Source organism: Protopterus annectens, chromosome 1.part0, assembly GCF_019279795.1.
Source record: "Protopterus annectens isolate FY-2018-M chromosome 1.part0, PAN1.0, whole genome shotgun sequence".
NCBI lineage: Eukaryota > Metazoa > Chordata > Ceratodontiformes > Protopteridae > Protopterus > Protopterus annectens.
Window position 1 is genome coordinate 178,629,808 of NC_056725.1, and position 17,720 is coordinate 178,647,527.

Here is a 17,720-nt window from a genome sequence, read left to right on the forward strand (position 1 = left end):
CAGGTGGACACACCCATCATCTCTCCCTGTGATGTCAATTGTCTGAGCCACTAATTAAACTCAAGTTGCCAGGGATGCAGTGTGGGCTTTATCCCTTTATACCACCAGTACAGATACAGGCTCTGGCTACATAAGGTGGTTATAGCTATTATTATTATTGTTGTTTGGTTATACATTTAGTTTATGCTTTACCTTTAGAGTGAAGATACTGAGAGCTAGAGCAGAAGATTTATTTGCACAGTATTGTGGGTAAGGAGGAGCTAAGTAGTTTGGGAAAGTTTTAGACTATCAGGTTATTTAAGCCCTGCTAGTCTTACTGTTCCTAGTAATGAATTCAGATCTAGCATTAAGGTAAGGATGTTAAGTTTTGTTTGTCATATCATATGCAATGTATGATGTTACACATTATATTCAGTGTTCCAGATCTGCAGGGCTAGGCTGTGTTTATAGACATTAGACTGATTTGTAGGGTAAATGACTGTCACAAAAATATGTTTTTTCCCTTGAAACTTCACCATCACTTCAAATTCAATAAGTCTGGCTGGCTTTCTAAACTTGTAAAATATTCTTTATTAATTTTAACTGTGTAAAATTAGCGTAGGAAAGCACCCTATAACATAACAAATTATAACTTATAGTAACTGAAATCTCAGTTCTGGTGCAGAGGAAAATATTTTGGCAGACTATAGACAAAAAGTTTCACAACAATGAATGCTAGTTTGCAGATGTCAAGACGCTTACCTCCTTCTACATGTCTCCCCCATCCGCTGATAAAGCATGTTTTTAATGCCTGTGACTGTTCAATGGTTGGAATGCAGACAGAGCGAATCTTGTCCGTATAGGTGATGGGATTTGTTAGTTTGACTAATGCAATGTCATTCTCATGAGTGGCTTCAGAGTAATTTTCATGCATGACGATTTTTCTAATTGTTTGGACTTGACTATCTTCTTTAGCTTCTGAAAGTTTATTAATGCCAGGCACAATACGATATTTTTCAGGAGAACTAAAAAAGTAAAATATATTTTAGTTGCCTTTACTCTGCTACTAATGATCTTGCCTGACTACATGACTGCAAACTAGCAAACTGATGAAATATTTACATATCGGTCTATATCAATAAATCATTATTTTTAATCAAATAAAGGTAGTCTATTAAATTCATTACTTCATATTTACTCTAAAACATTCAGCAGTATCAGCAATACTTTTACTTTTTTGCTGTATCTTTAAAACTGTAACATCAGGACTTGTGTCACTGAAAAGACTACCTGTGCCACTCTGTCCACACAGAATGTTATCCTACATCACACATACACACATATGTTCTGGTACAAGAAATTATAAATAAAACTGTATAAAAAAGCAAGATAATTCAGTACTTTTAATTAAAATAACACACGAAAATACAATTGAATATTTTTAAAATGACCTTAATGCGCAAAAAAGTCATTTTTCCCCTTCATGATATTCAGTCGCCATTTGTAACATTTATTTTATCATGTAAACATATGATGTCTCATTACACACCATTAGCACTGCATGAAAAAAATAATATAGATTTTTTTTTCTTTTGCATGGAAAGGGCAGTTGCTTCAGAGGATTAAGGCTATGAGCTGTTAACAAGCTGCGTCCAATAGTCCAGTGTTTGATTCTCTAAGCCTTCATTTGCTTACTGTGTGACTCTGAGCAGATCACTTAACCAGACAGTGCTCTGGGGCAAATGGGAAATTGAGTTAGGCTTATCAATGGTCCCTTGAATTGCATGTCTTGTATGTCCACCTACATCTCATTCAACAGATGTTGTTGCTCCATCAGGCTACGCAGTCTAATATAGCTAGATTCCCCCCTCAGAATTTTTAATTTGTCATGGTATGGCTGTGCGACATGCTAAGCAACAGAGTGTGATAATAGCTAAGAACAAAATATTGCTTTGTGTTTGTGCATAATCTGAATTAGTGAAACCAAAGAAGCTAGGCTGTTCTAACTATTGAGGAGTGAACAGTGAAGGCATTATAAAATGTGGCTAAGATAATGCTATATTTTGGAATTCTACACATATGAGTGTTTAAATCTCAGTTATCAAGTTGCAATCCTCATACTGTGTTCTTGGACCATGCTAACATTAAGTATAATTTCTTGAACATCATCATAGCTGCTATATCAGCTGTCAAATTGCATTCTGCTCAGGTAAAACAGCAGTCATGTGGGTCAGTTTTTCCTAGAATGGAAATGTGATGGAGTACACTAATGGAGAAAATACATGACACAGTAGTACAACTGGCAAAGTTATGAACATTCCACTATGATGCTAACGCACATCCCGCTGTGGTAAAACAACAAATTATTTGTAGCGTCCCATTCCCAGTTTATTGTATGAACAAGAAACTCAGAAGTGAGACTTTCTGAGAAATAATACAGTAAAATCAGCATCTGTCCTCACTCAAATCTTCTACACTGGTATATTTCCTTCTTGGCTCCACTCTGGCATAACCAGCATAACCAGAGCATTGTCCAGCTGAAGTGGGAGCTGCTGTTACTTTAGTACAACACACTGAAGACTTTTGCTCTGCCTTCTGATTGCACTGTGCAATGACACTGCAGACTGATAACATTTGCCCAAGTAATGTTAGCTCAGCTGCATGACTTAGGTAGAACGTCTGGGTTATATGTGAGGAACAGCAGGGAAATACCTTTAGTTGTGTTAGTGTAGAAATCAAAGGTTCGTTAACAGTAAGAGAGTCTAGATTCCTTTCTCCACATGTTAAGTGTTGTGTAATGAAAAGTGGGTGACAGTATATAATGGGAACGCAAGGCATAAGATTTAACTGGGGCTGATAAAATTCGGCACACTTAAAGTTAGCATGCATAATAAACAGATGTCTAAATGGTTGCTTCACTGTAGAGAACAGAATAGTGAACACAACTTATATTCATAAATATTCCGAGGCCACTGAGTGTCTTGACCATTCTCATCTTGCCAGTACCCCCCCCCCCCCAGGAGAGTCGTACCTATCAATCTTGGAGTAAATTTGTGGGTACCCATCCTGTTATTTAAGGTTTAAAGGAAGATAATGAGTGACACTGCTTAATATCAGAGGTATGGGAGATGCTTGTTGTAAATTTATTTATTTATTTAGTTTACATTTGTTTACCAGGGAGGTCCGACTGGACAGAGCTGTCCGTTTTCAACAGAGGCCCGGGGAGAAAAACTCCAGAACAATTGCTAACATACTATACATAAGACATTCACATGAGCATTGGTTCTACTACTGGTGGAAATATTGGACTTGTGAAGAAACAAGATGTCCTGAGCAACTGGGTCACTAATGGTGCAAGCAAGGCAGAGGTCTCCCCTCAAAATTGTATAAGACACTGAGTAAAGGACAGAGCGTCCAGCCTCTTTTGGTAGCTCAGGGATTTTAGGCCTTTAATTTTTTTGGTTAGTAACCTTTGCGGTCTTTCTAATTGTTTGATATGTTTAATGATATATATCCAAAAGGGGGCATTGTATTTGATAAGGGTCCCAATCAATGCTGAATATAACATAGGGATTACCTTTTTAGACCTAAATTATATTCCGTTGTCAATTGATGATATTACACTGTTTAGCATTTAGTTGGATTGACATTTTTAATACACCAAGAGTTTACTTAACTGAGTTGTTCTGAAGGTTATGGATATCATAGGGTGACTTAACAACAACTCCCAATTTGCAATCATCTGCAAACTTTAATAGCCCAAGGACTTGGCACCTGCTCAGAAATCTAATAAGCAAATACCAAAAGGTCATGTTCCCAGCACTGAGCTCTAAAGGACACTGCTGCTCACTTTCATGCTTTCTGATGAGGGATCTGTAATTTGCTCTGCATAGGTTCTGCCTTTCAGAAATTTGCTATCCATCTTAGCACATATGGGATTATTTTTAAAACATTTAACTTTTGTATGATGTCAGCATGAGAAATGGTGTCACTTCAAAGTCCTTAGCCTGGTCAAGATATGCAATGTGCATTGCATGGCCACCACCTATTACTTAAAAAAAAAAAAAAAAAAAACTGCTGGGGTTCATGTCTAACAACACTCTTGTTCTGAGGTCAGTTATAATGCATTCCATCTCTCTGTGTATGAGGCTTGTAAGGCTCATAGATCCTGGGTTGGTTGTACAGCCACCCTTATGGAGGGGCATCACCAATACTACGCACCACTTATCAAGGACAAAACTAGTAGCTTAAGTTAAACAGTCTGAGTAGTGTGTCTCCAAGGACATGTTGAACTTTTATTATTAAGAAATCAGGTATATTGTCAGGTTCCATGAAGGAAGTATTTTTGGTCTTGATTAGCACTTTTAGCAAATTATTTTTAGGAATAACTGCAGGGTTAACAGACTGAGATATTTCTGGGCTTTGAATTGAAATCTCAGGAGTGAGGTTGGCACTAAACATTTGCAAAGATCTTGGCAATGCCACTTAGGTCACAATAGGCCTCATTATGAATACATTCTAAGCAATTTAGAGTATCAGTTTCCTAACATAGCTAAAGAGGGATTTATAATTATCTTTAGCTTTAGAAGACAGCCTAAGTTCATACACTCCTTTAGCCGACCTGATGGTGTTCAGTTTTTGCTTTGTTTTGTAAAGCTTTTGATATTACCCCTGAGAAGATAGGTTTTGTACTTATAAGGAGTTTCTTTAGCTGTATAGTTTATTTACCTTGTTGGGCCATCAGAATGGTTTGGTTTTGAATTTTCTGTGATTCTTGGTTCTGGTAAGGACTGCTAGCCCTAGGCATTTTTTCTAAATAGGTGCAGAATTCCTTAGTGAAGCTTGCCGTTGTATTAATGTCTGGGGAAGTGCAATGAATAAGTGAATTTTTAAATTTTGGTTGCTACTGGTATGTTTACAGTCCTTAAATTCAGCAGACTTTGCTGTAAGAGACTTTGAGAGTTTAAAGGAGAAGGTCACAAGTTTATGGTCAGACTTCACAGATGAAGGCGATATGAGATGGGTAGTGCAAGAACTGGCCTTATTTGTTAAGAATCAGGTCAGACATGCTGTGACCTGTAGTAGGTTTATTTACCAGCAGCTCAGGGGAATCTTTGTTTTCTAAGTATAGACATTTTGGGCTATCCAACATTGGAGGTATAGATATCCCAGTTAACTGAAGAGTAGTTAAAGTCATTCAAAATAAGGGGGTTAGCTAATAGATAGATCATTAAGAACACTGTGGCATCTTACATGTTTTAAGGGGACAAAGAAAGTATTCTGCAGTAAGCGATTATAGCATTGACCGATGATGTGGTTGTGGTATGTTGAAGATTTACCCATGGCTGGTGTGGTTTAATCACCAGGGCAAAGCCCGAGTGATTAAACAAAGCCAACTGTGGGTAAATCTTCAATATATCACACCTCAGAGTTGGTTATTGGTATTATACAATGACATTATTTAAGAAAAAAAATTACTTACTTTTTAAAATATTGACTTTGTATTACAGCTCCATGGTGTTCTTCCTCTTTCACTGGATATCCTGCTGCTTTTTTGATGTACTGTGCATGTGCATGGGACTTTAATTCCCATGCTTACACAGTCCTCGGGATTCCGCAAACTTTGTTCAAGAATAGCTTATTCTTGCACGGAAGGGATCGTTCCTGTCCAGCACGGCAGCGTGCCATGCATATTCATGAAAGCATGCTGCAGTGCTGTAAAATGGACATGGTTCTGTGTACGAGTGCAGGGGGTGTGTCTGAGAGCAGTGCTCTCACAATACACATGCCCCCTGCACACCAGAATTGCCATATGACAATTTAAATTGAGTGAGCACACTCATAACACCCCCAACATGTCAGGGTAAGAAATCTGGACAAAGCCATAAGGGACAATCGTTCCTACAAACCATAAAGTTGAACGAATAACAGGTTTAGCATAAGCATGCATTTTCGGCAGGGTATGAAGCACATAGTGCATACCTCCCAACCCGTCAGAGTAAGGAATCTAGACAAAGCCATAAAGTTGATAGAATAACAAGTTCAGCATTAGCATGGATTTTCTGAAGGGTAAGAAGAAAAAACACAACAAATAAATATATTTTTTTTCACATATGCAATAAGGTTTAAGCACAGTTGTGCGGGTGTGCCAGTTGCCTAGGTATGCTTAGCACAGCTGAAACTGCAGGCTAAGTTAAAAAGCAATAGATATCCAGCATAAACATGAGTGCAATAGTGTAGTGGTTAGAGCGTATGCCTTGCATGTAGCCATTCACAGATCGAACCTTACAAAAGTATGTCCGTTTTGTTTGTGTAAACATTACAAATTTAGTTTATCTGTATTTTTATGTAGGAAGTAACTTATTTTTCTCAACCAGAGTAGTATATTAGGACCAGATGTGAGGTGTCAGTGTAATAAAGTAGTGAAACCCCCATATAAACACAAGTGCCCCATACAGTATAGTCACACAAGAATAAATTAATTAAGCACATTGGGGGATGTCAGGGAAGGTAAATAAATCTATATTATGTAATGAATGATGAATCAAGCCCATACAGGTGGTAGTCCAATATAATAAAACATAAGCAATGCTAAGCATTGCACAGCTATACTGACCCAGTGTAAGCATTGTGTACATATAAAAAAGAAAGGCAATAACACCCACCAGGGCAGAATCAGTTAAAAACTTTGAACACCACAAAGTCCAGCAGCCCACCCACGAAGATGACTCAACAGCAGGATAAACAGCAGCAGAATTTATTGGAACAGGCAAAATGAATACAAAACTGGTAGACTAAGCATTAAAGTATGCTTTCGCCAAACACACAGGCATCATCAGAGTCTTGATACACAGAAACAGCAATGTGTAACATTTTAAATACCCTACTTTCCATTGCAATAGGTTGAAGCAAACCCCTCCCACCCTTAAATACATATGTTCCATTCATTAAATAAAAAACTTGTTAAAAACAAATAATTCTTGATTTAAAAACTCGTCATACTTCAATTTTAATACAATTTATGAACACAATAGTGATTACATTCATAAATTCATAATCACTAATAACATTTAATTAATCAAAATGTTCTTTTAGGAAATGGAAGTAAAAACAAAAAATATTTCAAAAATATATTGAAATATAAAAGTAAATATAAATATAAAAAAATAAAAAACATATTGTAAACACTATATATATTTTGTTATTATTATTAATCTATTATTGTTGTAGTGTTTTCCTTTGAATTAACCATTACTAATTAAGTTAATACCCAACACCTATAACTGCTGGGATCTTAGTCTTAAAATTGGCTTGATGGAGATGTAGTCATTGAGCCCTGGCGGTCTACAAGCATCTAACCTAATCTGCCACTCAGTTTCAAGGGCACCAACCCTGTTGACCACATCACCACCATCCCCTGAGTCAATCACACGGCCAATAACAAAAAACAAAAACTTTTTAAAAAACTTGCATTTTGTGGTGTGTATATAAAGTGCGTTGTGCAAATCCTTCTTTTTAATGGACCTAAGGTGTTCCGAAATCCGGTCCCGAAGCCTCCTAATAGTTTTACCTACATAGTAGGAATTGCAGGAAGAACAAGAGGCTAAGTACACAAGATTTTTAGTGCAACAATTGCACTGTCCCGGGCATTTAATAGTGTATTTATACCCTTCTACACACACATTTGATCCTTCATACACAAACCTACACATTCTGCAAAAACCACATTTCCTCATGTGTGACCTATAGTTCCTTAATTTGTTCTTTTCTAAAATGTCCTTCATGTTCTCCCCTCTACTAAACACTACATTTGGACTACTCCCCAGTATCTTTTTAACCTCTTCGCTTAGGGAAAAGTTCCACACTTCCTTCACTATTTGAATTAAAGCTGGTGTCGTCTCACTGAATTTCACCACCAGACGAAGACTGTCATTCTGTTCCTCTTTGCCATTCTCTGTAACGTCCCTAATATTTAGTCCACCCTTGAGAATCGGAGCATATCTACCATTTCTCTCCCTATTGATGTCTCTTTTAACACTTAATAACAATTTTAAAGGGTATCCCCGATCAATAAACATCCTGATCAGTTTAAACATTTCATCTCTATAGTCATCGTCTTGACTAACTAACCTGGATGTTCTCACCATTTGGGCTTTAATTAGTCCCTTCCGCTGGTGAAATGGATGGTAACTATTAAAGTGCAAAAGGGAGTTGGAATAATTCTCTTTTCTAAAGATGTTACTTGTAAAACCCCCCTCCCCCTTACAAATCAATAAGTCCAAATATGAAATACTCTCTTCCTTCCATGTGAAAGTGAATTTCAAAAAATTAGTAGTTTTTCCCAAATATTCCACAAACTCCTTTGCTGAGTCTTGGTCACCTTTCCATAGAATCAAAATATCGTCCAAAAACCTGTTGTACATCAAAATTCTTTCTGAATGGTTTTTGGACGTAAAAATGTGTTCCCTCTCCCACGTCAATAACACCGCATTAGCAAATAGGGGGGCACACTTGGCCCCCATTGCTACCCCTGAAACTTGCTGGAATAGATCACCTTCAAAATTCAGGAAGTTATTCTTCAATACTACTTCCATCAAATCTAATAGGAAGTTGGTTTTCTGCCCATTAAACAATCCACTTTTCACTATGGCTTCAGAAAATAACTCAAGGCCTTCTTCCTGCGGAATAACCGAAAACAAATTAACCACATCTATGGTCAAAAAACCAAACTCTTCTTCAACACTTCCTAAGTCTTTAAACCTTTTCAAACAGTGCCATGAGTCTTTTACAATGTGATCAACATCGTCAAACATGGTTTTTAGTGAAATGTCTATAAAGGCAGCCATAGGTTCCGTTTTAGACCCCCTTGCACTAACTATAGGCCTATATTCCAAATGGTCAACACCCTTGTGAGTCTTAGGGATGCCAAACAATGTCGGTGTTTTTGGAAATTTGACCATCAAAAAGTTAAATTCACTCTCATTAATTGAGCCCTGACAAAGGGCATCACGTAAAAAGACATCAATCTTCATATACGCCCTGTTGATCTCATTTCTTGACACAGTTTTATATGTTTCATCTCTATTTAACAATGAAGTAATGTCAGAAATGTAATCTATGTTAGTCGTTATCACTGTGCCCCCTCCCTTATCGGGCTTCATAAATCTATATAACCCAGATTTTTTCAACGTGTCCAACAATTCTCTTTCTTTCTTTGTTAAGTTGTCATCAACTACTTTAACATTTTTTAATATTTCTCTCGTATGAGCCTCAACTATTTTCTCAAAACATGACACATCTTTATGAAGGGGAACCTACACCGAGGAGGCGATGCTGAGGTATATCTACTATAGTACTAGAAAAACAACAAAATACCAATGTGTGGCAGAAGTATCCTTTAATAAAATGATAAAAACAATAAAATCTACAATAAGTCCAGTAAAACAAGTGAGATGAGTGCTTTTGCAACGAATGTTGCTTCATCAGATCTACCATAACACAGTTCACTGTCATTATATAGGAAAATAATCAATTAAAAAATTAATGGAGTCAATTACCTTAAAGCCCTAGATCTTAGTGCAGGCTTTGAGGGAACACTACAATTTAATCCCTTGCCTCTATTAGCAGCCAAATTGTAAATGCATTTTATTTCTAAGCACTCAATATGGGTCTTACTATCACCACCCCTACCTGTCATTTTGCCAAGCTCCAAAAACAAAAATTTAAACACATGGTCACTCCCTTCTTTCAATACATGCTTAGTCAAATCATTCTTGTCATCCTTCATATTAATGGCATACACGTGTTCCCTAGTGCGATTTCTAAGTTGCTAGTAGTCAACCCCACATCGTTTGTATTGTTTTATACCACACACTGGTATTTTGTTGTTTTTTAGTACTTATTTTTTGCCAACCATTGTGCTCAGTACCGTTTATTTTCTTGTCCATGTCTACTATAGTGTTACACAGTTGCCATGTGCACTACAGAGCTTATTGAACTTTCACATGGCCAAAGCTGCTGATAACTGTACAGTTGTGGTAAAGTATTACAAGTGGCAGACAGTCTTCTTTCTGTTCTACCCGTACATCATGCTAGTTCTTTCTGTCTTGCACTTCAACTAGCATTATGTCTTGGCACTTCACCAGGTTATTGTATCATGAAGTGTGGCACACCTGTGAGCCATCAGCAGTTCTTGTTCATCACAGATGTTGCCCCAGTACTTACTAGTTATGTCAACCCCTCCTGGCATGTTTAAAGGGTGGTTATCTGTACTTTCACCCATTGACCTGGTGCACATGTCCATTCTGGGGCACTGTTGCAACTGCTGCATGTACACAGACAACCCTATCCTGTAAACTCCTAACACTCAGACCTGTGAGGATTACCAATATATCACTTAATGTGTATGTATGTATGCACTCTCCAGCAAAGATTGGACTAGCAGGTCAAGAGGATAAGATCAACACCTGCATCACACCATATGGAACACATAGCTCACCATGACACCCACTTTGACATCCATGACATACAATGAAAAGCTACCTTCCCCAGAGGCACTCAATGGACATCTACCCAAACAGCACAGACCAGCAAGGCAGACACCCACTCAGACACCATGACATGGCACATGCCATGGGACACATATTTAACCTACACAGTATGCCCCCAACCTAAGCCCCTATGGCTAACCATCTTGCACAATGCAGTGATCATGGTGAACTCAATACTGAGACACACATATCCCACTCACTAGGTTGAATATGGAGCAGGTAACAGCCAAATATCAATCACATGCCAGCATCTAACACATGACACAGCCAGTTATGTCACTCCTGAACAAGTATCACTCCATATCCATGTGGGTGTGAATGAATTGGGACACACCTCCCTGGACTACATGACAGGAGGCATGGTTGAACTCTCTGATTATGCAGTTGAGGCAGGTGTGACAGTATCCCTGGGCAGTGTATTGCTGTCACCCAGAATGATGCTGCGGTACTATTTACAGATGGTTGATTACAACATTGGCTTACGTGTTATGTGTCATTCTCAGGGGATCCAGGACCTCTCTGTCTGGGATGGCATGATTGCTGGAACCCAATGACTTGCCATGGATGTCCTACATCTGTCACTGCTGGGTTGCCAGGTACTGGCTACGTGTCTTGCCACCCCTATGGTGCCTTATTAGGCAGTGTTTCTAATGTTATTACCACCATAACAGCTACACATGTATGCTATCTGAGGGTCATGCTGCTCAACAGTGAACATCTAACTGTCAGGATGCAGTCTCTCATAGCAGTTGGAGTGGAGGACACATGTCTGCTGTAATGGAGAGGTGGTTCACAGCAGCAGACAGCAGACCTGCAGTATCAGGCTATGATGCATTCCATAGCTGTCAGCCCTCAAACATGGACCACACCACATCTCCACAGCTGGTGTTACCTCCAATATTCATTATGGATAGGAACACATCAAACTAGCATCCCATCATAATAAATTGGAAATACTTCCAGTACAACTGCCTTGGAGTAATGGTGCTATCCAGACCATAGCCTGCTATGGGTCCACATCTATGGCCCTAGACTGTCAATGCACATTCCTCAACACCCTGCGATCTCTGATGGTCCAATGCAACACCGACATAGTATGAGTCTTCAACTACCCCTCCATCACCTGGGGAATATAGCCAATTGCCGGTACAGTGGCCAAACACTTCTGGGATTCATCATTTCCATTGCCCTAGACCAGCTCATACTGACCCCTGGTAGAGGATGCAAGAACCTTGACCTGTGTTGACCACTTAAATATGGGACCATTGCTCATCCCCATATGTCAAGCCCTGCATGGTGAGATTCACACAGGCTGTAATCAACATGGAACTCAACATGTCAGCCACACCCCTCACAAAGATAACCACCTGGCAAAAACTCTCCAAAGCTGACTTTGCAGCCATGAAAACAGGGGTGGATATCTTCACTGCACCCATGGCAATGGGATGTAGCTACATGACTGCAGAATCATACACATAGGCACTGTACAAACAGGTACATGAATGCATGGTACTAGCCAGAACCAACAGAACCCAAACACTGTCCTCCAAACACTGGGAGACAATGTGATGGTCCCCTGCAATCACTGATGTGTACATCAGAAAAATGACACCTTTGTAGGGAAATGTGGAGTCCCATGACTGTTGAGCTCCCTTATTCACCTCAAACACAACTTTGGATCCCTCATGGAGTCTCCAACAGGAACCTATGGCAGCAGAGATGCAGCAAACACAGGCAACAGTCACAATAGCCTTGATAGTTACATCAGCAACCTCCACAGCAGTAAACACAAATACTCTGAGTTGCTGCACAAAGCTAATACCTATCCTGAGACAACAGATATTAGCCACAGTCTTGGGAACACATTTAGTGCCAACTTTACCCCTCTCTCCCCCCAACAAGTGAAGTGCTGAGTGAATGTGTTCTCACATGCTGTATGCCATGTCTGTTCTAGGCATCTGTGTGTCACCAGGATGTGCCCCTCCAGCAAGGCCACAGGGTATGTCAGTGTGGTGACACATCCACCATGTCATGTGCAGGGTACAGGATGGTACATGATAATTCCGAGTCTGTAACACAGTGATTGCATATGCCTCACAGGTTATAGTGCTGAGAATCATACATAGGTACACGTTGATGTGCAACATCTGTTGTAGAATGGTGAATGGTACATGTTCTGGTTTGGACACAACTCCGATTGCTAATATCCACAGCCACCGGATATTCATCAACCAAACACACTGGGATAACTATTCACACACACACACACACACACACACACACACACACACACACACACACACACTTGCCAGTACTGAGATCCATAGGTTCATTGCTTCATAGGTGTGTAGTAGGTGAATTGGCCTGAAGGCTCTACAAGGCTAGCCCAAGGGAATACCTTGGCATCAGGCCACATGACAATAGTCCCCAGTGTGGCTCAGGAGTATAGTCACTGGAATAGTACCCAGGGGTGGGTATTGTATTCCCATCCACTCATCTAGGTTTTAATGTGGGTGGCCAGTGATGTGCACTGCTTCCCATCTATGCAATCTATATTCCATAACATGGACAGTGTCTGGGTTGTGCAGATGTCCCACGTGCATGTTCTTTGATATGTGGAAGTGTGCTTGAGGTCTCTGGGCATGTTGTGTGGACAGATTGGTATCTTCTGATGTAGCATTCCTGACCTCATTTGGTGAGACCTGGCTATGTAACTGAGTTAGTGATTGCACCTACATTGACAGTATGATACGGGTATTCAGTGGAGTTATTGGTGTCTGTCCATACAGGGCATGTGTATAAGGCATGGTATTCCCTTTGTGGAGTATGTTTGCAGACTCTACAATTGTTACAGGCAGAGTGGTCTCTGAGTAAAAGAAGGGATGTCTATATTGTTCACTAATCCTTACTGTCACATTTAGGGCTGTGGATTGTCTACACCAACATCTCCAGTGTTTGACAACTGTTGGCTTTGTAATGTGAACATTGTGACATATACTAAGTCCTCAACATAATAATTTAGCAAACTTCCCACCCCCCCCCAGTGGTTCCTGTTATTACACAGTCACACTGACCCCAACACAGGATACTGATGATAAACACACCACAGAGCTTTTAGGATGGATGTTGCCCCAAGGTACTTCTAAGGTGAGGAACATCACCAGCCCTTGTAAATACTGGCATTGGGTGTTGTGGGTTAGAGATTCCATAACATATTTTACCCTACACACATTTACATTTGCTAGGGGTTAGGTTCAAACTCCTAACTACCTTTTTCTGACCATTATGTTATGCATTTACCACATGCACCACTGACCTTACATGGCTTCAGCTTGACAACAGGTACTTCTAAGGTGGATGATATCTGCAGGACTGCTAATGTTAGGTACTGAGATGCGTACTGGGTGTAAATGGGGCCAAAATCTTTGAGGTATGGACATATGTACACACACAAACACTTCAGCAGCAGTTAAATGTAAAATAGCCAAACAAGACAAATAAATGAACAAATAGCAGAAAATAGTGGCTTCCAGCAATGAACTCCAAACACTCCAAAAAATAGCGTACAGAATCTTTAATTACCGCTTTCATCAACTGACTTCCTCAGAATGCTTAATACAAAAAGAACACACCCTTAAATACACACTTCAATTAAATAAACAATTAATTAATTAAAAACTAAAATTATATTGCAAAAAAAATGTATTACAAAAAATTAATTTAAAAAAGAAGACAATAATAATTCATTGTGTTTGTCAATATGTAATTTCCTATACTTTAAAAAGCATTTTACATTAATTGTTTCGTTAAGACCTGGTGGTTGGTCTGCTTTTAATTTTATCTGCCACAAGGTCTCTCTTTGTTCAAGATAATTTTTAAAATCACCAGCCCTTAAATCATGTGTACAAGCTTCCAAAATTGTAAAAACAAATTTCTTAAAGTTTGTGCAGACAATAGAATGTTTAAATAATGCACTTTTGAGATCTTTAATCTTAATGTTGTATAAATGTTCTTTAATTCGTGTGCCCAAACTCCTTGTAGTCATGCCCACATAAAATGCGGGACAGACTGTGCATAGAGCAATATATACAACACCAGGGGAATTACAAGTAAAATATCCTGGAACCTCCAATATTCTATCTGTAGTAGTGATAGAAATAAAGGAACCTGTAGAAATGTACCTACATATTTTGCAATTATGACAGCAAAACATTCCTTTTTTTACAGTGTTTGTTTTAATGGATGACACCTTGTTATGTTCAAGCATTTTCTTTATATTATAGTTATTTCGATAAACAAAATTTGGTTTATTACCAACAACCTTATAGATGTCATTATTTCCCTGTATTACTCTCCAGTTTTTTTCTATAACTGACTTAATGTTATTAATATTAGTGTTCATTCCCAAAGAACAAATTAATCCTGGATCTATGGGACTACATTTTTCTTCTTGATTTATTTTAGGTTTATTTAGAATGGCCGGATAGTGTGTTTCATGTTTATCAAATATCTCATTGCCACTGTCAATTACCAACTTTTCATCATATCCTCTGTTGACAAAGAGAGATGCAATAAAAATAAATTCTTGTATTAAATCTTCAATTCTACTGGTCATCCGACAGGCTCTAATATATTGGCCCCTTGGAATGTTTTTAATGATATGCTTTGGATGATTACTCTGGTAGTGTAGGTAGCTGTTTGTAAAAGTCTGCTTCCGAAAGATTTTACTATGGAACCTTTTATTGGCATCATCCCACCACAAACAAATGTCCAAAAAATTAATTTTTGAACCGATGTCGCCTTTAGTAAATTTTAAAAAATGACATGATGAATTAACATCCTTAAAAAATTCATTTACTGTATCATTATTTCCCTCTATGATGAAAATTAAATCATCTATAAACCTTGAGTAAAAAATAATTTTACATTTACTGTTTAGTGAAGACAAATGTTCAACCTCCCACCATGCCATTACCATGTTGGCATATGCTGGTGCAGCCGGGGAGCCCATGGCTACCCCTCTGATTTGTTGGAAATAGTGATTTTTAAATAAAAAATAATTATTTTCTAATATTATTTCCATGAGGTTACATATAGTTGAAATTTTATTATTGGAAAAAGCAGTGTTGTTAGTTAAAAAACATCGTATAGCTTCTACCCCCTCATCATGGGGTATACAGGTATATAATGACACTACATCCAACGTAAAAATAATATGTGTCCTGGGATTAAAAATTCCCTTTTCTTGAAACTTTCGTAGTTTTTCTAGAAAGTGCCAAGAGTCCTTAACATAAGACTTACATTTAGATACTAATGGCCCCAAACAAGCATCCAAAACTAATGAAATTCCTTCGGTGATGGAATGGGGGGCAGATACTATGGGACGAAATGGAGGAACACTAAGTTGTTTATGTGTCTTAGGTATTCCAAAGAAAACCCCTATTTTGGGGTATTCAACTGTACAAAAGTCATATAGTTCAGCACTCATGTCTCCTGACATTAATGCTTCATAAAGATGGGAATTAATAAAGCGGTATGCCCTTTGTATATCTAGCATAGTAACTTCCTTATATTCATTTTGATTTCCTAATATTTTTAACATATTGGTTTCATAGACTTCCTGTTCCATAATTACAATATTGGAGCCTTTGTCACTTTTCATGTATCTGTAATGCTCGGTTAAACCCCTAAGGTTCTCTAACGCTCTTCTTTCAGCTTTCGTAAGGTTATCAACAAAATAGTTCTTAGTGTTAAACACCTTATTAATATCAGCTATACACATTTCTTCAAACACTTTTATCGTGTTGTGTAGTTTTGGAGTATAACTCGAAGGTTTGAAAAAAACACTTTCAGTAGACATTAAACCATGCATAACATATGTTAAATTGATTTTTCTAGTGAATTTTTTTATATCAACTACTGTCCTACTATAACTTCCCCTATTACAAGGTACAAAATTCAAACCATATTTTAGCACATTGATTTCAATTTCACTGAAAGTATGTTCAGATAAATTAATTACATTAAAACAATCATTGCATTCATTTAAATTTCGTCCTCTGACGAGTTTGACCCCAAAAAAGTTTTACTACGTGTTAACACAGTGCTCTTGTTGATGTTACTATTACTATGACTGTTAATAGATGTTTTTCTGTTTTGTACTCCCTCCTTACTTGTCCCCTTAGGTTTTAAAGTACCATTGTTTTCCCTCCTTTTATTCTGAACATTTTCTTCACTACTGCAACCAGCTAGTTCATCCTCTGCAATAATGTCAGTTGCTTCATTTACAAAAACAGCATTATTTCTATGAGTGTCTTGTGTTAAACATTCAGTATACACATCTTTATCTGAATTAGAAGCTGCACCTATATTGTAGTTTCCTTGTGAAACCACGGCTTTGTCATTATAAGAGCGTTTGTCCAAAGTAAACATTGTCGTTTTTTTGTACTTATTTTCACTTCCATTGGAACCTCTATTAGTAGCAAAGTTATCATATGCTTTTCTATTTTTATATACAGCAATGTCCCGGTCTAATTTCTGCTGTTTTCTGTTAGTAACATCAAGGGAGTGCTGTTGCACTTCCTTCGTAACTCTTGAAAAAAATGTCCGGTAGATTTCTTCACTACTGTTGCCACTCAGTCGTTTTTCAAATTCAGTAATTTCATTTCTCAGAAGCCCCATTTTTTGTTTATTATTTTCTATTAACAGCTTTAAAAAATTTAAACCAGCTTCATTGAAAAAAGCTACTAGGGTGTTAAACATTGTACTACCCAAACTAACTCCGTTTGGGCATTTAAAGAACCTTAAACCTTTCGGTACTATACCGAGTTCAATACAATATTTAAAGTAACAGTTTTCTAAATGGAGCGACTTGTACCTTTTTAATAGTTTAGTTAAATGTTCTTGTTCACCACTTGATGGTCCTTGACGGAAAAGTTCAGGGCATTCCCGTATAGAAAGAAAAGGATTTTCATCTTGGTTTAGCAGCTGCTGACAACCCATAGTCTTACTGTCACGAGCGGAAAACGGCAAACGTCTCTTTGCTTCTCGTTCGTGTAGTCCTTCTCTGTCTTGGGCGGGACTTCCGATTTCCAATACAGTTCCCAGTTCTTGTTCAAAACCATTCGGACTTGATGCCTGGATAACATTTTCGGTTCCATTGGATCTGTTCAACAAAGTTTTTAGAGATCC

General features: G+C 38.1%; 1 protein-coding gene across 1 annotated transcript in view; it reads right to left on the reverse strand.

Annotated features, from left to right (window-relative positions):
- LOC122801279 (acrosin-like) overlaps positions 1-17,720 on the reverse strand; it is a 68,270-nt gene that overhangs the window by 12,986 nt on the left and 37,564 nt on the right. Inside the window, exon 2 of the mRNA XM_044070830.1 lies at positions 742-1,004. Coding sequence (XP_043926765.1) covers positions 742-1,004 — 263 coding nt within the window. The remainder of the gene's footprint in view (positions 1-741; positions 1,005-17,720) is intronic.